General features: G+C 41.2%; 1 protein-coding gene across 1 annotated transcript in view; it reads right to left on the minus strand.

Moving 5' to 3' along the window:
• The window catches only part of MYH13 (myosin heavy chain 13), a 60,702-nt gene extending 35,941 nt beyond the window's left edge, over window positions 1-24,761 (minus strand). The window contains exons 1-16 of the mRNA XM_045824176.1: window positions 24,730-24,761; window positions 22,935-22,982; window positions 16,451-16,666; window positions 14,624-14,767; window positions 14,392-14,548; window positions 12,798-12,825; window positions 12,401-12,512; window positions 11,314-11,406; window positions 7,340-7,403; window positions 7,151-7,249; window positions 6,945-7,048; window positions 6,049-6,187; window positions 3,349-3,467; window positions 2,464-2,613; window positions 2,175-2,345; window positions 532-841 (exon numbers count right to left, since the gene is read on the minus strand). Of these exons, the coding sequence (XP_045680132.1) occupies window positions 532-841; window positions 2,175-2,345; window positions 2,464-2,613; window positions 3,349-3,467; window positions 6,049-6,187; window positions 6,945-7,048; window positions 7,151-7,249; window positions 7,340-7,403; window positions 11,314-11,406; window positions 12,401-12,512; window positions 12,798-12,825; window positions 14,392-14,548; window positions 14,624-14,767; window positions 16,451-16,654 (1,894 nt within the window). The 5' untranslated portion in view covers window positions 16,655-16,666; window positions 22,935-22,982; window positions 24,730-24,761. The remainder of the gene's footprint in view (window positions 1-531; window positions 842-2,174; window positions 2,346-2,463; window positions 2,614-3,348; window positions 3,468-6,048; window positions 6,188-6,944; window positions 7,049-7,150; window positions 7,250-7,339; window positions 7,404-11,313; window positions 11,407-12,400; window positions 12,513-12,797; window positions 12,826-14,391; window positions 14,549-14,623; window positions 14,768-16,450; window positions 16,667-22,934; window positions 22,983-24,729) is intronic.
• Window positions 24,762-25,402: the final 641 nt, after the last annotated feature.

Consider the following 25,402-nt stretch of genomic DNA (forward strand, 5'->3'; position numbering starts at 1 on the left):
ATGAACCATGAAAACATTAGGCTAAGTGAAAGCAGCCAGGCACAAAAGACCACCCAGTGCATGACTTCATTTATGTAAAATGTCCAGCGTAGACAAATCCATTGAGAGGGAAAGTAGATTAGTCATTGTTAGGGGCTGGGCAAAGGGTGAGAAGTGACTGCTAATGGATTGCAAAGGTGATGAAAATTTATTGAATTAGATAATGGTGATGATTTTACAACCCTGTAAACATATTAAAACCACTGAATTATTGAAAGGATGAATTTTATGGTATATGAGTAATATCTCAATTAAAAACTGTTAAAGAATGTGGCATTGGCTCTCACATCCACTGAGAGGTTTGGTTTCATTCCACAGAACCATCTCTTAAGGAAGAGGATGAACAGGAGAAAGGAAAACAGGCATTAGAGATGGACAAATAAGGCAAGCTCAACCGGAAGTTTGTGCTGACTACTGAGTCCTTATAAGCAGCTTTGGGTTATGAGTAATTACAGATTGATTTCTACTGGTTAAGAAAAAGAAGAATTTCACCTGCTTCTGCACCAGCATAGTTGGAAAAAAGGAAGGACAGTAGCTTCAATGATGACTTCTGGTACAGCCCAACCACTGTCTCGTTCAGGGGGTCCTTGTTCTTGTCGAGCCAGCCAGCAATGTTGTAGTCCACGGTGCCCGCATAGTGCACCAGCGAGAAGTGGGCCTCAGCTTTGCCTTTGACAACTTTGGGCTTCTGGAAGTTGTTGGACTTGCCCAGGTGCTGGTCATACAGCTTGTTCTTGAAGGAGGTGTCTGTGGCCTTGGGGAACATGCACTCCTCTTCCAGGATGGAGAAGATGCCCATAGGCTAGAAGGAGCATAACAGGCTATACTTCAGTATTTGATGCTAGTATATTCCAATGACTCCATTGTCTGCAGGAGCCAAAGATGATCTCTTTGGTGCTGTCACTCTGTTACTAGGAGCACTGGACTGTAAGTGCTGAGAGAGCAAGGCTCTTGGCCTGTTTGGTGCAATGACAGAATAGTGCTAGACATATAACAGGTGCTTAATTTATATTTGTTGAACAAAAGTACACAGAATGAAATTGTGTGTATATAAATGTAACTTGCTTTTAGCAATAGGTTTACAAAAACTGTAGCTATGTACACAGACATAAAGTAATACAAGGGGGGGGGCCCAAAATGGAATTATCTTCTGGAGGGCAGGCCCCTTGTAGTACAGGCTTCCCCTGCTAGGTGAATGTTCTAGGAACCCATCTGTATTAGTGCGCCAGCTGGCATTGTTGTGAGAGGCTGCATTCAGCTTAAGTGAAGATTTTTGAAGAATCTTTCAAGTGTTTTCCCATTTCATGATGGGTGATTTATGAGTGCACCTACCCACACCATGCTCAGTGTTCACCAATTTTTGACAAAAACATCATGACCTTTGTGTCCCACCCTCCTTATTCACCTGATCTTGCCCTGAGCAACTTTTTTTTATATCCCAAATGAAAAAAGTTCTCAAAGGGAAACATTTTGCCCATGTGGAAGAGGTGAAACAAAAAATGGCAGAAGCACTAAAAAGCATCAAAATCAACAAGTTCAAAAACTGTTTTGAGCAGTGGAAAAAATATCTCAATAGGTGTATTGCATCAAATGGAGAGTATTTTGAAGGTGACTAAAGTTTAAACATGTAAGAATAAATACACATTTTTTATAAATAAATTTTGTTTTTAAGTAATATTTTAAACAATTATATCTGAATTTCTTAGTAGTCACTTCCTTCCAACATGACCAGTACTCAAAACACTATGGAATTCCTTTTTGTAATGTTAATGTCACTTACTGTTTTCAGAATAACATTCCAAGGGCCCCACTGCTCCACAGTCCCTCCTCCATGGGTCTTTGGATAAGCCAGAGGGTATGACATGCCACAGTCCCTGCTGGGCTCCCCATCACATTCTTGGGGATAACTGAGCCCTGGAATCTTAACCACCCATGAGCCTCTCTACATGTCTGAACAGGTTCTGGGTGCTTTCTAGACCCTTAGGCTTTGTACATGAGGGGACCTGACTCTCTGAGGGCTCACAGCCTGGCAGTGAGTGGTGAAGGGCAGCAATGTATTAGCAGGAAAGAGAGGAAAGAGGTGATGGTCCCAACTAAAGAGCAGCCATCCCTGGGGAGTGCAATGACTTCTTTACCTTCTCGATGAGCTCAATGCAGGCAGCCAGGTCCATCCCAAAGTCAATGAATTCCCACTCGATGCCTTCCTTCTTATACTCCTCCTGCTCCAGCACAAACATGTGGTGGTTGAAAAACTGTTGCAGTTTCTCGTTGGTGAAGTTGATGCACAGCTGCTCCAGGCTGTTGAACTGGTTGTTTCAAATAAAAAGCAGCTTGAGTGAGTTTGGAAAATTCAGTGGGAATTCAGCAAAGCAGACATGAACTGGACAGGCCTTTTTAGGCCAGTCATTTACCCAAACAACTCACGTCAAAGATCTCAAAGCCAGCGATATCCAAGACCCCAATGAAGTACTGTCTGGGCTGCTTGGTGTCCAGCTGCTGGTTGATGCGGGTGACCATCCACAGGAACATCTTCTCGTAGACGGCTTTGGCCAGAGCACCCACTGCATTGATCACCTTGAGGAAGGATCATGCACTCAACCCTCAAATTAGTGTTTTTATGGTTGTATTCAGTTGAAACATACTAAGTTGTTTTCTTGAAGATTAAAAGCATCTGGAAACTGACAATTTCATGGAGTTCAACTGAATATTAAATAGTTCTTGAATCTCATCATATTTCCCCTTTTCTGAGAACTATCCCATTTTATAAAGAAAGTTTTCTAGCAACTATGGCTGTAACACATGACTCTAGCCCCTGGCCACACTTAATTGAACCAGACTTTCATGTCTGTTCCAGGTTGGGTTAAAAAGGTCTCTCCTGAAAATCTGGAATTGAGATAAAAAAAAAAAAACACTGGTCTCAGTCTCAGGGTGAGGCTGAAACCAGGGAGACACAAAGCTGGGAGCTATGGGGTGGCCGTGGACAGGAGAGGTGAAGAAAATTGATCTACCAATGAGGCCATGACAGAAAAGAAGAGCAAGAACATCCCTTGGAACCCAAGAGAAGGAGTGCAGAGAGGGTGCCCAGCTGCAGAGGGCTCTGCAGTTCCTGGCTCCAGGCCCTCGTGACACCCAACAGGCACTCCTCAATTTGCATCCCTTGATTTTACCTTTGAGACCTAAGAATGAATTTTCCCTTAATGTTGAAACTAGTTTCATATGTATTTCTGCTACCTGCAACCAAACAACTTTAAGGTGATGGTTAAAATAGCAAAATACCCAAGTTATCTAGATTCAGAACATCTCCGATACCTGCTGGACATTTTGCCCTTTGGTGACATATTCGTTCCCGACCTTCACCCGTGGACAGCACAGGCCTTTCAGCATTTCTGCAGAATTCAGACCCATCAGGTATCCAACTTTGTCAGCCACTAGAGGAAGAGGAAAATGGCAACACACAAAAACGGCAGCTGCTAAAGTGTCCAGCCAGGCCCTGGCTCCTCCCAGAAACGTTCTCTATAACCCTGCTTGATGTTTTTACGTTCTCTTATGTGCACCAGGCCCAGACTTGTCCGATGAAGCTTAAACTCCATAGTCCAGAGCTCTAGGTCTAAAAAAATTTTTCATTGGCCTTCTAGATGCAATCTTTAATGATAGGTTGATCTTGATCTACTAATATTTAACTTTTATTTCAAAATATGGTAACATAGAATTATTGAAGTCTGATAATACAACAAAATGTTAAGCACCTTTTTAATGTGCACATGACACACCATACTAAAAGCTGAGAGAGAAGTACAAAACCTTGACCCAGTTTTTAAGTGTTTGAAGATGGTCCAAAGTAGTTGACCATTGGCAATTTGTAGTTCATTGGGAGTGCAGTTAACTTCAGGGTGAACCTGGCTCTTGACATTATGCTCATGAAAAGGCAGAGAAATGCTGCTCCCCAGCGACAGCTCCTCCTTGGTTGACACTATCACTTCATTGCCGATTAGGGACATGTGTTAATCAAAATCCAGGGCAGTACTTAAGGCTGACTGCTTTCTTCCTTGCTCACACTACCCTTTTTTCCTGCTGTGTGCACTTTGGCAGATGGTAACATTATTCTTCTAGTTACTTAAACTTGAAAGTGTGGGGTGATTGTATCCTTCCTCCCCACTTCTGGCATGCCTGTACCAGGCAAGCAATACATCCTGTTCACTTCACCTTCAAAATAGCTGGTCTTGCCCTTGTTCCTAAGAGTTGTGGAACAGTATGGTGACAGAGAGCCTGGGCTGTAGAGTCAGGCTGCTGGGGTTCAGGTTTTGTTTGTGCTTCCTTATGCCTCAGTTTTGCCATTTGTGAACTGGGGGATGGTGACGACACCCCATTGGTTGGGTTGCAGTGAAGGGGCCTGGTGCAGAGTGAGCACTCAGTGTGGGTTCACTGGGATGGGTGTCATTATCAGAGGAGTTGAGGCCACAGCCTCAGTCCCCACTTTCCCCTTTTCCAGGCCCTTCCTGTTCCTGAATGCCGAGCACATGGCCACCAGGGCTGGAAGGGGCCTGGGCCCCTGCTGTAATATATGTCAATGTGGTCTGCTCTTGTCAAGAAGCTTGACACTTTTTTCAAGGTTCCACACTTTTGGTGAGTCTGACTGCTTACAGATTAATTCCAGGTTGTCACATATATGTCCCCTGGTACTTAGAGCAGCCATGGCTTCTGGTGCCTACCACATACATTCTAAACCACTTACCCTGGCACTCAATGCCTTCCCAAATGGATGGCCTTCCCAAAACCATCACTTTTTATTCTCATCTCTTACAGATCCAGTACACATACCCTCTCCTGTAGCTGGCATGACGACTGTTGCTTCTCAGTCCCCATCACACTCCTCCCTCTGCCCCCTGGCTCATGGCATTCCTCTGACTAGACAGCCCTCTCACCCTCACCTTTCAGAGCCCTATCCACTTTACAGAGTCCATGGCAGCACCTTGCTCCCCCAGGAGGCCTTCCCTGACTACCCCTATCAGAAGTGTTTCCTGCTCTGACGCTCTGAGTTTCTCTCCTGGTTCCTAGCATGTGCTCCATGTGATAGGCAGGATTCCAAGATGGTGCCCAAGATTTGCGCCCCCTGGTGTACATTCCCCATATAATCCCCTCTTTTGCTTGTGGGTGAAACCTGTGAATGTGGCAAGATACTATTCCTTGGGTGAGGTTACTAATCAGCTGACTTTGAGTTAATAAAAAGAGAGATTTACCTTGGGTGAACCTAACTTACTCAGCTGGGTCTTTATGGGCAGTGATAAAGTCATATCTATATTTTTGGCCTTTAATTCAAGGCTATTGTTCCTTTCTGTCACTTGGGGTTTAATACACACTGCATTTGAGACATGATGACACATGAGCAGGGGCATGTAGTAGGTGGGTCCTGATGCTGCCATCCCCTCCCACTGCCTTCTGCTCTGTTTCCCAGCCTCTTGGAGATGAGGTAGAGGGGAATGCTGAGATCATTCATATGAGAGTCATGGGCAGGAAGATTTGTACACTGGTCCTTTGCTCAGGGTCAAGTTCAACAAATGTCAGAGTGGAAGGGCAAGAGATGCGAGGGTGACACTTAGCTGACACCTTGCTAAAGTCTTTGTTTTAGGTCTATCCAGGTGATTAGGAAAGCATTCTGGGTATCAATCATGACATGCACAGAGAGAAAGTTAAGTTCACCTAACCATAGCCTCTCATAAACATTCACCTTAAAATAATAGTTAAACTGTGATGGGGAGAGATAGCATGGTGGGTGGTGATTATTCATATAAGAGAATTACACTTTTCATATTCCAAGGAGTCCCCACTACAGGATTCCTTGACTGAGAGAATAAACTTTCCCGGCATGTGTACAGTGAGCTTCAGACAACTTAAATTAAATTTGTATAATTTTTGAAGAGCAGCTCTTTAAGATGAACAAAAAGTTTATCTCACCTGCGAACACAGGTGAAGGGTCAAATCCCAGTCCCCTTCCCAGGTGCAGTGGGTTACCTTCGGTGCCGTCTGGCTCTGCCTGCTCCTCCCGCTGTTTTTGCTTGAACTTCATGTTCCCATAGTGCATCACGGCGCCTGTTAGCTTATAGATCCCAACCTTCTCCTCAGAGCTGAAACCCAGGATGTCAATGGCATTCTGGGAATTAAAAAAGCACAGCATCACAGTAGGACTCAGGGATCCAAATACAGCTTTCCCCTGGCAAAGCCCTCACCCTTTTGTATAGCATGTCATCTGCCCAAATAGTGGATGACAAGTGGGCAATAGTTTGTTAGGAATTAAAACTATTTCTTTAATTTAACATATTTGTGTGTGGAAGTGGAGGTTATGGGAAGAAAACGTAAATAACTGTTTTCTTTAATTTACTAAGAACTGATTTAAATCCTTTTCCACTGTGCATAGATTTGGGAAATATGTACATAGATTTTGGATGAGGCCAGTAGGAGCCATTGTGTGATACAGGGAGAAGGAAGTCTCATGGATAGGTCTGAGAATTAGTGTCCAATAGCTTGAGAGTTTGGCATTGTGATCCAGGAATTCCAGTAATGTTCAGTGTGGCATCATGGCATATTAGAACTGGAAGGGGAAATCATCAAAGAGAGCACCCTCATTTTCCAAATGAAAAAGAACCAACTTCTACAGAGCCTCTCCCTGTATTAGGCATGGAGTCAGGCGCCATCCATGTGTTATCTTATTAAGTCCCTGTGAAAACCTTGTAGGTGTAGGGATTTTTCTAAATTTCCAGGTAAAGAATAGAGGTTCCAAGAATGGTAAGTAATCTGCCCCAAGTCATATAGACAGGATGTGATAAGACTGGGACTGGAGATAGCATGGGGTCACTTCAAAGCTTATAGCAATAATTCTAAGCTTAAATAAGTAAATAAACAATGCTTACATCTGTCGCCAACAGTTCTTCGCTGTCATCAATGCTGGCCACAGTGACCTCTCCTTGGCTCACAAAGGGGAAGTCAAAGGGATTGGTTGTGATCAGAAGCAGGTCTGCAAAACACAAAGGTCCCTTTAGCATCTCAGGCACAACTTACTCTGGTGTTTTTCACTGTGACTGATTTGGAAGATGAGAACAATATTCTAAGAACTTACCAATTAGTTCTGGCTTCTTGTTTGACATGATTTGGTAAAAAATATGATAGCTCCTCTCACTGGATAACTGAAATGTCACTCTGGATTTTTCTAAGAGATCTAAGGTAACAAAAATAATGTGATTTTTGGCTCCTGAGAGATGGCTGTGTGGCCGAATATGAAGGTACCAAATAGAGTGTTTAGACTCACAGGTTTCAATGTCTGCCGATGCCAGTTTTCCTGTGGCTCCAAAATGAATCCGAATGAACTTTCCCTGTCCAATGGCAGGTGGACAAACATCACAATTATTTTGTTTCAATGGTGCTGTGGCTAGCCTCTACTAGGTGCTACCACAGAGGGGTGGGAAGTGTAAGGTCAGGGAAGAAGGAATGCCAGAAGCATGAGAGCTTCCTTTCCCTCTGTTTGCCTGGTACCCAGAGTCCTGAGCCTGGGCCAGCCAAGGCTCTGGTAGCTCTACCCCAAGTGCCCGACTTTGTACCTATAGTGCTGGGGATCCCAAAAGCTTCTTCTCCAGCTCTCTGCTTGTTACCACCTCCCTTCAGACTTCTTGGTTTATCCTACTCTCATGTACCTGGATTCTCAAACTCTTTTTTAAAAATTCAGATTTCATTGAATTTATTGGGGTGACATTGGTTAATAAAATTAGGTTTCCAGTATACATTTCTATAATACACCATCTGTATATTGTATTGTATGTTTACCACCTTAAGTCAAGTCTCCTTCAGTCACCATTTACCCCTTCCCTTTACCCTCTTCTACCCCTTTCCTTCTAGTAATTACCATACTGTTGTCTGTGTCTATGAGTTTTTTTGCTTAATCCCTTCACCTTTTTCACCCAGCCACCACCAAACCTCTCCCTTCTGACAGCTGTCAGTCTGCTCTCTGTCTCTATGAATCTGTTTCTCTTTTGTTTATTTGCTTATTTTGTTATTAGATTCCATATTTAAGTGAAATCATATGGTATTAGTCTTTCTCTGACTGGCTTATTTCACTTAGTATGATACCCCCCCAGGTCCATCCATGCTGTCACAAAAGGTCAGATTTCCTTCTTTTTTATGGCTGAATAGTATTCCATTGTGTAGATGTACCACAAGTTTTTTATCCACTCATCTACTGATGGGCACCTGAGCTGCTCCCAAATCTTGGCTGTTGTAAATAGCACTGCAATGCACATAAAAGTGCATATATTCTTTTTGAACTGATGTTTCAGGTTTCTTTGAATGTATTCCCAGAAGTGAAATTGCTGGATTGTAAGGCAGTTCCTTTTATTAACTTTTTGAGGAAACTCTATACTACAGTGGCTGCCATTCTGCATTCCTACCAGCAGTGCATGAGAGCTCTCTTTTCTCTACATCTTCACCAACACTTGCTGTTTGTTGATTTATTGATGAGAGCTACTCTGACAGGTATAAGGTGATATCTCATTGTGGTTTTAGTTTGTATTTCTCTGATGATTAGGGATGTTGAACATCTTTTCATATGTCTATTGGCCATCTGTCCTCTTTGCAGAAGTGTCTATTCCAGTCCTTTACCTGCTTTTTAATTGGGTTGCTTGTTTTTCTTGGTGTTGAGTTGTACAAGTTCTTTATAAATTTTGGATATTAATTCCTTATCAGATGTATCATTGGTGAATGTGTTCTCCCTTTCAGTGGGTTGTCTTTTTATTTTGTTGATGGTTTCTTTTCCTGTGCAAAAAACTTTTAGTTTGATGTAGTCCCATTTGTTTATTTTTTCTTTTGGAGATATATCAGAAAAAAATATTGCTATGAGAAATGCCCAAGATTTTACTGCCTATGTTTTGTTCTAGGATTTTTATGGTTTTGAGTCTCACATTTAAGTCTTTAATGTATTTGAGTTTATTCTTTTGTATGGTGTAAGAAGGTGGTATAGTTTCATTTTTTGCATGTATCTGTCCAATTTTCCCAACACCATTTATTGAAAAAATTGTCTTTAGCCTATTGTATGTTCTTGCCTCCTTTGTTAAGTGTTAACTGACCATAAAAGTGTGAGTTGATTTCTGGGCTCTCTATTTGGTTCCATTGATCTATATATCTGTTTTCATGCTGTTTTGTAACAGTACCATGCTGTTTTGATTACTATGGCCTTGTGGTGTAGTTTGATATAAAGTAGCATGTTACCTCCAACTTTGTTCTCCTTTCTAAAGATTGTTGAGGCTATTTGAGGTCTTTTTGTGGTTCCATATAAAATTTTGGAATATTTGTTCTAGTTCTGTGAAATATGCCGTTGGTAACTTGATAGGAATTGTACTGAATCTATAGATTGCTTTGAATACTATGAACATTTTAATAATGTTAATTCTTTCTATCCATGAATACAGCATATACTTCCACTCATTTGTGTCTTCTTTAATTTCTTTCTGTGGTGTATTATAATTTTCGGAGTACAAGTCTTTTACATCCTCAGTTTAAGTTTCAAACTCTTCATAACACCTTTGACAGCCTGGTTGGACCATCTAACTGACTTTGGTTTTTTGCCTCTGGCTATTAATTCTGAGATTTCTTACCTCAGTTTTCCTTACTGCTTCCTACAGGCACACCTATCTCCCAGGATCAGGCCAGACCCTCTGCCACCCCAAAGACCCACCCAGAGTCTGAGTTCTTTCCCTTTTGGAGAGCAAGAGGTAAACTTGTGTGTGTGCGTGTGTATACTCCTTGCTTACCTTATTTGCTTAAGTGATCTCTGCCACACTGTGAGTAAATTTGAGGGCGAAAATGTTGCCTTCCTTGTTTACTCACAGACTGGCATGCAGTTGGTACTCAGAGATATTCTCAATATTTTCTGAATAAAAATTAAGAAGATTTAGTGAGGCCCTGGCCAGTAGCTCATTTGGTTAGAACATCATCCTGATACACCAAGGTTGCAAGTTAGATCCCCAGTGAGGGCACATATAAGAATCAACCAATAAATGCATAAATAAGCAGAACAATAAATACATAAATAAATAAGTGTTAGTGAAGGGTCAGTGGAGGTATGTTTGATTGTGTTTGGTCTTCAGTACTTTTATCTGTGTAATGGAGGATGATGGAAATTTTTGCCTGTGCATGTTTGTTTGGAGAGTGAGTGGTGAACAGAATAACAAGAACCATTGTGACTTCTGGGTCACAGTCTCCTTTTGTCCAGAGGCCAGGAGGAGAGGCCTCTGGACAAAATAAATGGGAGTGAGACTGGGGAGTAACTGAAAGCATTGTCTTCCACTTTAAGCTGATGCCCGGTTAGTGCAATAACTAACTTGGTCCATGCATGTGTAGCACATCTCTGCTGTGTACATGTACCTAGATCCCCTAGAAGGGAGAGTTTAGTTGTGCCTCAGGAAGAGAGACATGCAGATGGGCAATGTACAGAGGACCAAGGGAAAGAGAGCAGGGTCAGGGGTTAAGGCCACAGTTTTCAATTCAAGCATCTACTTTCTCATCAAATATGATTTTATCTTGGAGAACCAGCAATAAAAAGCAAGCCTGGTATCATCTAGCTATTGACATATATGAAGTTTTGATGTGCTTTTGCAACTATAGGCATAAATGAAGGCTTCACTTTAGGGTTCTTGCCCCACTAGTCAGTGAAATTAGGTAAAAAGTTGGATTTTTGTGTGTTTTTTCTAATGTGGAATTAAATACTTCTTCAGTTGAGCTAATCCTAAGTGAAATATTAATGGATGAGAATATCCTTCAAGATCTTCAATATCCACTTATTCCCAACTTTTGAGCTCTTGTGCCTTCAACAGGTTTTCCCTACTCTCAATGCCTCCTGATTTGGAAGAGTTTAAATCTGCTAGCTTACTTCACATTAAAGGGTTCTGTGGCTAATAAGTCAATGGATATTGGTCAGTGGACTTCTGCATTTTAAAATGTTTACACTGAGTGATACCAATTTTAAGCACAAAGGAATTGCTCTCCACTTGTGACTCAGAATGCTCTGAGGTGATGCTTACTAGTTAGGAAAATAGTTAAATCCTCCCTCTGCCATAAACAAGCCAACACTGTTTGCAAAATGTATGGGAACAGCCCAGTTGGGTAGATTGATCTGAATCACTTGGGGAGAGAATAAGGCCAGGTGTATTCTAGTTTATGTGGTAATTTTCATATCCAGCATCAGAAGAAAGGGTCTGGTTTAGGGGGATAGTTGAAAACTGGACTGGGTCTTACAAATCTCGAGGAGTTGTCATTCCTCACAGTCTTGGCATTTCCAAAGGCCTCCAGCAGGGGGTTGGCCTGGATGATCTGATCCTCCAGGGTTCCCTAAACATAAACAAGACAAAGAAAAGAGAGGACATCGAATATCTTCTGAAGCAACGCCTTGGTGACACAAAAGTGTGGATGCTCTGGGCATGGTCCAGAGAGAGATGCCGACCAGCCCAGCCTGGTGGCCTGTGCAGATGTTCAAAGTTACCTACAGCCCCATCCTACCTGAGGAGTCTTCAAGGTCCCACCCTAATGAGGCTTTTATTTGAACAGCCTCAGACTACCTGCTGCCATGCCCGATTCCAAGCTCCATCTTGCTTTCTCTGGATGCCTTTCTTCTCTGATAACATTTCATCATAAATCTTGGATTTTTAGAATATATACTTCTGTTACTGCATGCGTCATGACTCATTGAATATAGACATGTGGGTTCAGAAGTATGCATATGAATAGAAAGTGAGACATGAAAGTGATCCAAGAGATTATATGATAGAAGAGTGATTCTCAAAAAAAATTTTAAGTATCAAACAATATTTTATGAGGATGATTCCTCAGAAGTCCACTTGTAAAAAGTAAGGTTTTTACCCCCAACCCCCTCCATGATTGTTTATCATCCTGGCTCTGGAGCAGTTTAGAAAATACCATACAGCCCAGTGGTTCTCAAAGTGTGATCCCTAGACCAATGTTGGGAATATGTTAGAAATTCAAAGTATCAGGATTGTGAATGCGAAGCTGAAATTTCAATCAGAACTTCTGGGCCTGGGCCTCGGCCTCAGCCATTGCTTGTTAACAAGCCCTCCTGGTGATTCTGATGTGTGCCTCAGTTTGAGAACCAGGGCCCAAACCATTCCTTCTCCAGAGGAGGATGTACAGTTGCTCAAGATCACTCAGCTGTTGCTGATGGAGCCAGTGAAAGATCCTGAGTCCACTAGGCTGAACTCCATAAGCACTGCTGGGGTGAGACCTTGTGCTGTGCATCAGTGCTGAGCACAAAGCTGTGTGTGCACTTGACCCTCATCCAGCAAGCCTCTGGATGCAGGAAATCACTCACCTGCATTTTGCCTTGCTGCTGCTCCTTCTTCTTATCTCCAGTAACTGCAATTGTTGCAAAGTACTGGATGACACGCTTGGTGTTTACCGTCTTCCCTGCACCAGATTCTCCGCTGTTGATTTAAAATTAAGTGAGAAGCCCTGGCTGGCATAGCTCAGTGGATTGAGTGCGGGCTACAAACCAAAGTGTCTCAGGTTTGATTCCCAGTCAGGGCACATGCCTGGGTTGCAGGCCGTGACCCCCAGCAACTGCACATTGATGTTTCTCTCTCTCTTTCTCCCTCCCTTCCCTCTCTAAAAATAAATAAATAAAATCTTTAAAAAAATTAAGTGAGATAAAGGAGAGTGGAAAGGGCAGCACTGGCGTCCAGGTCATGGTTCAAACATAGGTTACTCACGTGATGAGAATAGACTGGTTGTCTCGATCTAGAAATGCATAGGGAAGCAAAACAAAATAAGTAAGCAATAAAAACAGAGAATGTAAAAATTGGGCAATATTGGGGGTGGTTAGAGCCCATAAGTTCTAGTTCTGGAAGTGTGATGATTTGGGTTTGTCTCATTTTTTTGAGATAATTTTTGCAGATTTCCCAAATGTGGGATATGCAACATGGACAGCACAGGAAGTGAACAGTGGATCCCGTGGTGTGGCAGTTATTTGTGTTCACAAGAGCACTTCTCATCTCCCTTTTAAACAAAGAAAGTAAGTCTCAGACTCAGAGCTTATGAGAAGCCACATTTTCTAATTAGAATCTGTGGGAACTGATGGATCGTCATTGCATTTTTCTTTTATCTTTACCTTCTACTTGTGGAAAGTGATGTTTTTCCATTTACAATAGTGTTATGGATTGAATTATGTCTCTCTCCCCAACCCACCCAACTCATATGTTGAAGTGCTGACCCCCAGGAACTAAGAATATGGAGCTTATTTGGAAATAGGGCCATTGCAGGTGTAATTAGTTAAGATGAGGTCATACTGGAGTAGGTGGATGCCTAATCCAAGATGACAGGTGTCCTTATACAAAGAGGAAATTTGGCGACAGATGCACACAGAGAGAACACCATGTGAACATGAAGGCAAAGATCAGGGTGATGCTTCTACAAGCCAAGGAAGGACAAAAATGACTAGCAAACCACCAGAATCTATGAGAGAGGCATGGACCACATTCTACTTCTTCACTCTCAGAAGGAACCAACTCTGCTAACACCTGGATCTCAGACTTCCAGCCTCCAAACTGTGAGACAATACATTTCTGTTGTTTAAGCCACTCAGTGGTGCTTTGTTACAGCAGCCCTAGGAAACTATTACAAGTAATGATACTAATCTTCCTTTTAAAACTGATGTAATTTAGTCAATCTGAAGAAAAATATTAAGCATGCAGAAATAGCTAGTGTTGTGAATGTGAGGCAGGAATGACTGATGTTTGGACAACACTGTAGTAGGTGACTTTTAAGTGTTGTCAGATCCCAGATGCTTCCTTCTGCTTATCTCTGTGCCAAGTCATGTCAGGCAAAAGTTGAAGAGACAGAAGTACTATTAGGCATGGCAGAGTGATGGTATCACCACATTTCTATTTCTTGTGCTATTCTGGAAATTTAGTGAAGAGAAAGAGAAGCCTGAGTCTGGGGAGGAAGGCAGGTGAAGGGAAACTGCTGTGTCCCTTTCTCTGACTTTGCATTCCTAAGTGGCTAGTAACAGTCTTTCTTTCAAATGTGCCCATGTTAGTGGGGGCAGGGGTTCTTTGGAGGTGAGAGCAAGGCACCTCTTTGTGTTCCACATTCCCTTAAATAAGCCTGTGCTTAGTGTGACCTGGTGCAGTCTCTGCACCATGACTGGTAATGGAAGATGTTGCACCCCTGGCTTTCAATCATGAAATCATCTGAATCTCCAATCTCCTATGATCACTGAGCCATTCAGATAACTGGGGCCTATGAAGGGCTTGAATAATTAATTACAAACTATTTTTAAAAATATGGATTGAAGAAATCACTCACCAGTCAGCATGAACTGATAGGCATTGTCCGAGATGGAGAAGATGTGGGGTGGGGCCTCCTGGCGCTTTTTGCCTCGGTAGGCGGCCACCACCTCGGGGTTGTACACTGGCAGCCACTTGTAGGGGTTGACAGTGACACAGAAGAGGCCCGAGTAGGTCTGAGAAAATCAGAAAACACAGCATGTGGATGTTGTTTTTACTGAGAGAGAGAAATGGAATGAACAGATGCTCACGTAGATCATCCAGGCTGCATAGCGCTCTTTGAGGTTGTACAGCACTCCAGGCTCGTGCAGGTGAGTCATCATGGCCATGTCCTCGATCTTGTCGAATTTTGGAGGGTTCATGGGAAACACCTGGTCACTGTTCAGAGTGAGTGTCTGGGTATTGAGAGGAGAGTACATGATGAGTGTGGAGCCGATGATTTGTACCTCACTCTACTGGTGTGGAGGAAGCAGGAAGAGATTGCGTGAGATTGATGGATAAATTTGTGCATCATTTCCATGCCCAGAGATGATCCACAACCAACTGTCTTTGATCGACCTAATTCTGGTCAAACTGTATAACTAATTCAGGTGTGATGCCTCCAGTCAGCATGCCATTCTATGTGCCAAGAGTGCGCTAGAGGTGTGCAGAGCAATAGACTGCTTCAGCTCTTAGAGTCCAGAGCTGAACTTGGTGGGACTTAGGACATCCAAGGCCAGGGCAGGTTGCCTCTGTTTACCCTATTTGCTGTGAGCATTGGGATGAGGCAAAGTTGGAAAGTTGAAAAGAACTACTCCAGAATATTCTGTGCATCTGTACCTCAATATCTCTGCTCACATGGGTTCTTTTGTCTGGAATGTCTTTATTGAAATGATGTCTAGAAAACCTCAAGTTCAGCTCAAGTACCATCTGTTCCATGATGTGTCTCCCCTCTCTCCTGTCTTTTCAGGGCTTTCACAATTTTTCTGCATCACAGTCCATGGCTGAACAACATTTCGAGACTATTACTTAATTTTCTCCTCCCTGTGCTTTCTCCACCTTTCTCCCCCATTGAAGCATACCACTGATCATGCACTCCATTACAAGGGAGAGGTAAAATTAAGACAGAAGGGGAAAAGAGTCTAGAAGACGTTCTGGCTTTTGTTTTCCAAAAGCCTAAGTCATTAGAAAAACATTGAGGGTTTTACAGAAGAGATAAAAGACAGGGGATATGTTGGTGTAGATCAGATCTCTTGAGGAAAGAAGACTTCCACCTCACCACCCTAAACCAGAAAGAGACACCCAAGGTAGCAAACAGGGAGATGAGATGTCTGAATTCTGACGCTTCAGGCCCTGGGACTTGTTCCTTAGCAGATCCTTCAGGGAGGCAGTGAGACCTCAGTGTAATTCTGTGTAAAGTTCTGAAAATGTAGCACAATCCTGGGGGGTCCCCAAAAACGATTGGAGAAAATTTATTTCTTAAATTTATAATTTCCCCGTGAAAGGAGGCTGTAATCAGAAATTAAAGATAATAATTTTAAAAAAGATCTGTCTGAAATGCCTGCATCTGTGACCTGAGATTCACATTGGCCATGGGTATCTTGACTTCTACACCAGATGATAAATTTTGGGAAGGCAGGTGCTGAGATTTGTTTACATTTGGAAAGTGACAGACACTGAAACCTGATATGGTGGAAGTCCAGTAGATAGTGAATTGAATGGTGCATTGTAATGCTCTACATTAACCTAGGCACTGTCTATGGAGCTTCCTCTGTAAGTCACTCTGGAGCCTAGAGAGTTACATTTGGTCATCCCACCCAGTGGCAATAAGCATCAATCTCTTTCTTCATAGTCCAAGCTCTCCCCCCTCACTTTCCCTTTTCTCCAAAGCAAACATCACAAAAACTCTCAAAGTCCAAGTCCTTAGAGAAGCAAAGAAGCAGGAGCAAGGGTGTGTGCAATGGTAGTTTGCACCTGCTACTTCACTGCAGAATAGATAAATGTCAGATTCCTGTGGATCGGCATGCAATTTCTAATATTCCACCCCAAAGGAAAATGAGATCCCTTTATTATCAAGGACATCTGAGAGCAACACTTACCCGGTCATCAACGGTCTTGACTATGACCTTGTCATCTTCCCTGCTCTGAATCATACCCTTCACATATAACTCCTTATCATCCACTGCAAAACAGGCTTTCTTAGAATCAAAGGGGCGATTTTGTGCTTCAATTCTCTCCTTCTCTGGTTTCCGTAGATAGGGAGCTGCTTCTCCAAAAACGGCCATTTCTGCATCAGAGCTCATGACTGCAAGGGGCTGGGAAGGCCAAAGGTGGACTGCTGAGTCTGAAGTCTCGGGGGGGAAGGGACAACTGAATCTGAAGGGCCCCACCCTGTCGTTTCCACTAAAATAAGTCCTAGGATTAACCTAGGTCCTGGGGAATCTAGGACCAAGCCTAGGGCCATAGAGTGGGCTAGCAGGAATGAGCTCAAGGAGATATTTTACCTAAAAAAAATGTTGGACAAATTGTTTACATTTCTGAGTGTTGTTTCTGGGAATCTCTCTTAGTTCAGCTCCATGCCTAGAAGTCTGAACTAATTAGAGGAAGTCAAGGTGAGCCCAATAAAGGAGGCCTTCCTTAATCGTGCATCATGCTTGAGGCCTTTAATCTCAGTGTCATCACCAAATCTTAAGTGTGTCTGAAAAGAATTATAGAAATGTTGATAATTCCTAGCAGAAATTTCAGACAGCCCAGTGAAAATAAGTGAGTTGTATATAAAGTATTGCCACACTTATTTAGCTACTTACAGGTAACAATGTGATGGGAGGCATTACGGCCAAGTGCAAGGGTTCCAAACTTCCACATGCACCGGAACTACCTGGAGGGCTTATTAAAACACTGATTACTCGGTCTTGACCCCAGAGTTTTGATTCATCAGGTCTGGGGTTGGCCTGAGAATCCACATTTCCAGTGAGTTCCTGGGCAGTGCTGATGTTGCTCCTCCAGGGACCACTCTCTGAGAGAAAACTGCTGGCTCAGAGCCTCAAGTGTGGTCCTTGAACTTGTTGCGTAAGCATCACCAGAAGCTTGTTAGAAATTCAGAAGCTCAGACCCACTCCAGATTACGGAATCAGAATCTGCATTTTAATAAGATCTCCAGGCAACTTCTATGCCTAGCAGAGTGGAGAAGCGCTGGGCCCAGTGCAGTGGTCTTCAAACTTTAATTGTGTATTACAGTGTCAGGGTGTGACAAGGAGTGTTCAATTAGATGAGTACCTGCCTCAGAATCAGAATTCACTGTCTGGTGTGTGTGTGTGTGTGTGTGTGTGTGTGTGTGTGTGTGTGTGTGTGTGTGGTGTATAAGTGTCTATTTCCCCTGCTAATCCTTCTCCCCAAACTGTCCCCCTTTCACTGGGCCTTCTCTTTACCTATTGTCCCCACTTGTGAATCAGAAAATCTGGCTTCAAGTCAGAGCATTGAATTTGGTCAAAGCACTTAACCTGTCTGGGCCCCCACCTATTTCCCCCCAAAATGAAGAAGAAAGCCTAGCTCATTTCTAAGGTCCCTACAGGTTGCATGGCTTCATGATTCCTTTTCTTTATCTGCATACTGACCACAAAATGGAGTTACATTTTACACACACACACACACACACACACACGTGCCTCTCTTAAGAAAAGTCCAGATTTTTTAGAATAAGGCCTTTTATGTTCCCTATTTAAAGTGGGAAAGCTGAACGTTTCTTAGCTCTTTCCTGGAAGTCACCTTCCCCCATCTCACTCTTTGTGAAATGGCTCTTCATTGGTAACTGTTCTTTCCATACCCTTTCCTGCAATTCTGCGGGGTTCTGTTCCTGCAGAAGGGAAAGCACATGCTTCTCTCTGGGCTTTATTCAGACAAATTGTGTTTCAGTTTTACTTTGGCCCGTGGCTCTGCTCAACCATCTGTGACTCATGGTTTTCATAGTAAGAGACTAGAATTCAATATACTGCCCACCAATCTTGCTGGCTTCAATTTTCTCCATTACCACCTGGGGGGTGAGGGAGAATTCATCCAGGTTGCTTTCCCCTCCTCTGAACTAGTGATAGGGTCATGGTTTAGGTGGATTTACTATAGCAACAGCTCTCAAACTTTCTGTTCTCAGAACTCCTTCACACTCTTAAAAGTGAGAACACAACAAGCTTTGCTTTTGGTAGGTCTTACCTACTAATATTTACTATATTAGAAATTAAAATGGAGAAAATTTAAAACTATTTATTAATTCACTTAAAAATACTATATAACCCATTACATATGAACATAAATAACATTTTTATGAAAATGGCTATTTTCCAAAACTGAAAAAAATTAATCAGAAGAACAGCATTGTTTTCCATTGTTGCAGCTTTCTTTAATGTCTGCTGTATAAAAGATGGCTAGATTTTCATGTCTGCTTCTATTTTCAGTATGTTGCTGTTCTTGTTGTTGATAAAATAACTACAGAAAATTGGCCTTATACAGTTATGTTATTTGAAAAAAACATTCAGATTATTGTGAATATTCATCTTAGATTTTATGTCAAAACTTGACAAGTAGTAGCTTCTGCAATGTGGAATCTGAAACTATATCCACAATATTTATACTCTATTGCATTAAAACCCATTGGTCTGTATTTGAACTTTGACTGGCTCCTTTCTCCCATATAGGAACATCATACATTGGTTATTTGAAAAATACTGGTTCACTGTAGAACTTACCAGTGTTGACATATTACATTATAGAATATAAAACAATCACAATCATTAATATCAACACTGATCTCAGAAAATTATTCAACCATTAGGAAGTTGTTTAGCCAGTGGAGGCACATAAAAGTTTTCCAAAATTTGAAATTTTGCTTGAAAGCTCAAATAAGTCATTAGTAACAAAAATTATCAGTTGTTGTCCTTGAAATGACAAAGCATACTTCATTTATTTTGCAAAAATGTCTGCTAAATATCCAAGTCTGAGTAACTATAGTTTGTCCACTAGCCATTTTTTCAAGTAAAAATTGTGGTTCATATACAAAGTGGCTAGTTCATCTTGCAACTCAAACAACTGTAATGTGCTTCACCTTAAGACAACCAGCCAACTCTGGAGTGCAGCAGGAGTACCTATGTGAATGTCTCATTTCAATATGTAGAATATTATAAAGAAGGATATACTAGAATTGAAATATAGAGCTGACCTTGGACCAGTGAAGGCGTTATGAGTACTGACTCCCATGAAGTAAAATCTCCACGTGTAACTTTTTACTCTTCCAAAACTTACTCTCCCAAAACAGCCTACTGTTGACTGGAAGCCTTACTTATAAACAGTTGATTAACATATATTTTATATATTATATTCTGTAGTCTTCCATAAAGTAAGATACAGAAAAGAAAACATTATTTAGAAAATCATAAGGAAGTGAAAATACATTATGATATTTATTTTTATAAATCTACATATAAGGGAACCTATGGAGTTTAAATTATGTTGTTCAATGGTCAGCTGTAATAAAATTAATAACTTTTACTGCTTCTTGCACATTTTAAGTCGTTTTTAAATGAAGCTGGCTTCTTAAATTTAAAAAAGTTGTTTCAGTGCCAGTACTTGGTGTGAAGAATGCAGTGACTACTTGTCCAATTAGGTGCTATGCCTTAATTTATAATAAAGCACCAGATATCTACCCATTGTTGCTTTTGCATCTTTAGATCAACACAGTGAAAAGGATGATCAGCATCTCGGTATTATTATGAGCATTGTTTTGACCTCATGTACTTCCTGACACATTCTTAGTGCTCTCCAAGGCCCCATGGGCCACACTCTGAGGACAGCTGCACTAAAGCATTGGGGGGTCTTGTTAGGTTACAGTTTTATAACCTTATTATTACTTAGCTTGACTTAGTGTTAAGCATCGTACCCCAAGCTGGGAAGATGATCTGATCATCCACACAATAAGCATGGTACTCAAAGTTAAGAAGATGAAGTGATCATCCATACCAAGATCATCTGTGATTGAATCTCTGTGGTTGGAACCTGGGAATCTGAACTCTCCCAAGGGCCTCAAACACAGTGATGGCTTAAAGCATTATTTTGCTTTCCTAAAGCCACTCTTTTCAAAACCATAGTATGGTCCTATTGCTCATATACAAAATGATTTTAGGAAAATATTTCCTAATTTTAATAATTACATGTTTATTTCAAGTCTATTACCTTATTTTATCAAAACCTAAGATGACATCGATTGTAAGATAGACAATTTTGTGTTCCAGAAGTAAAGAATAAAAACAAAGCTAATCACAACATTCCTTTCATTGATTGTTGAGATGGATCTCAAGTTCAGAGATAATTTTTTAAAGTATGAAGAAAATTAAAGTGGATAAAAAAGGTATATATGTTTTCCATTTAGAGAGTGTGCTATATCTGTTTATACTATTGCTATAAGGCAGTTTTTTTTGAAGTTTAGTACACATATGCATCCAACCAAGTGTCTTGCTTAAATACATATTCTATCAGCAGGTCTAGGTAGTGTTTGAAATTCTGAATATCTAACAAGTGTCTAGTAGATGGTCCACACCTACATAGCAAGCACAGAACATAATAAAAAAAAAATCTAGCCCTGGCTGGTATGGCTCAGTGAATTGAGCACCTGCCTGCAAACCAAAGGGTAGCCTGTTTAATTGCAGGCCAGGTTCCCAGTAGGGGGTGCATGAGAGGCTACCACACATTGAAGTTTCTCTCCTTCTCTTTCTCCTTCCCTTCCTGTCTGTAAAAATAAATAAATAAAGTCTTTTTAAAAATGTAAGGAAAAAAGAATCAGCATAAATAAAAATATTAAGTGAATTAATAGTACTGGTGCTAAATAAATATTGTAAACTTTGTGAAGGTAGTATAAGAAGAAAGCCTGAGTTTAGGGAAAGGCTACTCATGGTTAAATTATATTTTTAGGCATCCTAGAAAACCTAGACTTTCCACCTGGGTTTCAAGTCACTACCATTTTTGAGGTGGAGATTTCTCTCTTTTCACCATTACTCTCAGCATTACTTTCACCATTACACTCAATAGTGACTCAGCATCCTGTATCTTTTCATTTTACTATTTAGATGGGGCAGGAGCTGTCTCAGCAATATTCTTGCAAGGTGTTGTTTGTCCAGCCTACTTGACAGCTTCAGGGTCAATTCTTTTCCATATTGAGCTTATTTCACAGGCCAAATATTCATGCGGCTTTAAACTGAAATCTGGCTTTCTGTACCTTCGGGATGACTGACTCTCATTCCAGCTTTTGGTAACCGCAGGAAGAGTTCAAACCTTCTTCCCACACAACACCTCTACCCATTGGAATGGCTTTGTTTTATCTTCTCCATGATAAACAGCCCCAGCTCCATCTTCATCTGCTCCTTCTGAGATGTGCTTCTGAATCTTTACTACCCTGGTGAACCCACTCCTGCCAATCTGTTGAAGTGTGACTTCCAAACCTTGTACGTCTTCTACCAGCGTTCACCCTCACCTCTCCCAACCTAGATGCAATGCTAGGGTGGTGACTGCCTTCTGGCAGCCTCAGTGCACTGCTGACTCACTGTTCAGTGTTCAGCAAAGTCCCTCAATCCTCCACTCGCGTGCAGTTGCTAAGTTAGATCTTCTCCCCATATTTATGCAACTGTGTTCTGGGACCCAACGGTAAAACTGTTTATTCTTGGCTAATAAACTTCACCTGCTTAGGCCTGATCCAACTCTTTAGGCATGACTCATGATACCCCTGTATCCCACTCCCAGCAGGTCCCCTAATTAGTCTCTTCTCTGTTCTGAGACTTTGACCTGCTTTCAACCCTGCAGAGCTGTGTCCCTTCAACCACCAACTCTGCTCCTGTCTTTACCAGTCTTCCAATTGAGATGGCCACACCAGCCCACCTAATCTCCATCCCTACTTCTGAGTGCTCCCGGCAACCATGTGTGCTGTCAGTGAATCATGGCACTGTCCTTGACTTTCACCCCTCTCCTGAGAATTTCTCAGCCACTGTTATCTTGTCAATGATGGTGTGGTCATGACTCAATTATAATTTTTTCTTAGTCCTAATTGATCTAGAATTGCCTGTAATAAACAGAGGCAATTTGTAGGAGAAGGGGTGGTGGGAGGAAAGGGTTGTTATTACCACCTGGGAATGGGTATGACTGAATTTCTCTTTATTCTCTCAGCATTGCTTGTGAGTAAAAGCACAGCTGGATGGATTCAGGGGTGCAGACTAAGCTCAAGGAACAGTAAAGTCAGCCTGTGTGTGAAGACTGAATCTTGACCTTATGAACATCATGTTCTGGGCCAACTAACCTCATGGACTGGAGCTTGCATGTCAATGTTCTACATTGTATTTTATACTTTTTACTGTAATGAGAAAAGTTGGGGAATCATTCTTATTTTGGTATAACCAGCATATTTTCATAATCTGCCCTTAGGAATACCAAGTCATTGGTTTCCAATTCATCAGTTTCACTTTCTTATGAGAGCAATAGGAATGAGAATGTGTAAAAACAATGCTTGTTCATTTCAAATATTGTACTCCCAATCAAGTTGAGAGTAACTCTTACCTTCTTACTTCCCAAAGTGATGGTCAGTGTCCTTCAAGAATAAAGTGTCTTCTTGGGGGTTATTTCAGAGTCAAAAACAAATAAAAACAAAGAAAAATGAACTACAAATAATTTAAATAAATATAAAGACTGTTCCAAGTTTAGCTACATTTAAATAGGTACACAGTAGATGGTGTGGGATGGAAATAAACTTACCATTTTCCTTTAGTTAAGTCATTATTCTTTAAATACTTAATTACAGCATTTGATTATTGCTCTTTTTTTTTTAGTATCTCCTGCTCGTGCAAAGTAGTCTGTCAGTTTCTTAAAGGGGTACAAAGTAGGGAAAAAAGACAGCCTCTACCTATAGATGTAAAAACTTTAGTAAGGGTTCAGAAAAATGCTCAAACAAATCTTTGAACAAGAAAGGATAAGACAATTCTGTAAGAGGCTAAATGAAGTGCCATGGGGACTTAGAGAGACTCTGGTTCTGGATGAAACACGGATCAGGACAAAAAGAAAGGAGGGAAGGGAATGATTCAGATTGTAACGTGGGTGCTCAGAGTCAATAGTTAAATTCTTTTGGCAATAGGAGAAAAGTTGTGAGTTGCAGATGAAATTTCATTAAGAGGTCTGGGAAAATCATTCTCTTAAATATCCTAAATTCTCCTGGAGAAGATGAAGGTACATAGGGCAGCTGAAAACTCATCTAGGACTAAGGGATCTTAGGTTTCAGAGTTTATAACCTATGCAATGATCTCAAGGGGCCTTGAGAGTCTGAGAATTTTTTAATATCAAATTTAATTCAAACAAACTTCCTGTTTACTATGCAGTACTTTGATGAAATTGAGGAAACATTGCACAACATGCCATTTAGGCAAGAGGACACATTTCAACGCTTGGTTTACTATTTTCCTCACCTCCTTCCCTCTCTTTCATGAGTCAAATAAGTCTCCAATTATAACTGAAAATTCTCCCAAATTTCTCTGGAAAAAAATGAAGTGATTATGTATTATATTCTGAATTATTACCTCAAAAGAAGTAAGACTTGGAGGCTCAACCTCAGTTTCCCAGTACCAGTTTTGTTAGGTAGCTGTTGTAATTTCTTTGGGCTTTAGTTTCCTTCTGTAAAATGAGACACATGGACCAGAAAACTCTCTAGGATTCCTCTTAGCTCTGTAAGTCTATGATGGCAAATATTCTGGTAGAGATAATGACCTGAAATCGAAGTGTCACCAGTCTCCCAAGGCTGGACTCCCTCTGAGGGACACTACCGCAGTGTCAGACATGAGCCCAAAGTGCACAAGGCCTGCTATGCAAGCACAGTCTGGAAACCAGTCACTAATAACCAGACTATGATGGATAAGATGGATAAAAGGCTTGGGACAATGTCTTCCTACGATCATGTTCCAGAAAACTGGAAGTGGAGAAAAAAAACTGAAATAACCATAAAACTTGCAGATAATAGTTTGAGATAATTACAGAAGAGATATTGCCAATTCATGTTTACTTGCTAACAGCACGGTTTAACATCAACCTAAACAATTAGAGGGGAATTATGAATCATATTCAGTTTTATTCTATAGGTTAATTTTTTTATCTCATAAGTGCTTATATTCTTGTCTTTTTACTCCTTGTAAAAAACTTCTTAAAAGGCAATGATCTTTCTTGCCATATTGCCACCCATATTGCCCTTAACACAGGACTCAAAAGACCTTCAAGTAAAGGCTACTCTGTTGCCTTCCTTTCTTGAGAACTTCATCAGGTTTAATAACAACTTCATGGAACAAAAAAGTGGGCACTTGGTAGCACTTACCTCGAGATGCTGCGGTCAGAAGAGTTTCATGAGTGTGTCCCCCCGCTCTCTTTATACTTCCAAATCTGCCAGCCCAGCACTCTAACCTTGCTATATTTGGGGGATCACCATTTACTCCTTACATGTAAATGTGTCGTTGCCCTGATCTCTCACTCTTGTTAAGTTACTTGGATAAATGATCAGCGGAGGCTGCATAATGCCAAGTCAGCTGCATAGGGATTCCGACGTTGGACACAGATCTTTGAGACTTAGAAAGTCCTAGGGGCTGAGTAGAACTGGGACAGAGTGTGCTAAGAAGGTCGGTAAAGGGCAGAACCACAGTATGAATTGTCAAGCAATGGGCGATCAATAGTGTGGACAGTCACTACATGTCATCTACCCAGCATTGATCTGGGATGTGGGATGGTGTGTGCCTCCTCTCAGAAATTTCTGGAAAATTAAAGATTGACCATTTGACACATCCAGTGTTATTGAGTTAAAAAAATTCATTGATGAAGAAAAGCTTTCTAAAATGTGTTTGCTATTATCTTGTTTTATTTAGCTTAGTATCTTGAATAGAATTTAACTTTTTCTTGATCACTCAGGACTCTGGGAGGTGATATAATGAAGTTTTCAGTTTACCTTCATGACCAGCTTCTCAGGTATGATTCTTTCTGTGGTTAGTATATTTGCC

Source organism: Phyllostomus hastatus, unplaced genomic scaffold (genome assembly GCF_019186645.2).
Source record: "Phyllostomus hastatus isolate PE091 unplaced genomic scaffold, TTU_PhHast_1.1 phas_scaffold_55, whole genome shotgun sequence".
Lineage (NCBI taxonomy): Eukaryota > Metazoa > Chordata > Mammalia > Chiroptera > Phyllostomidae > Phyllostomus > Phyllostomus hastatus.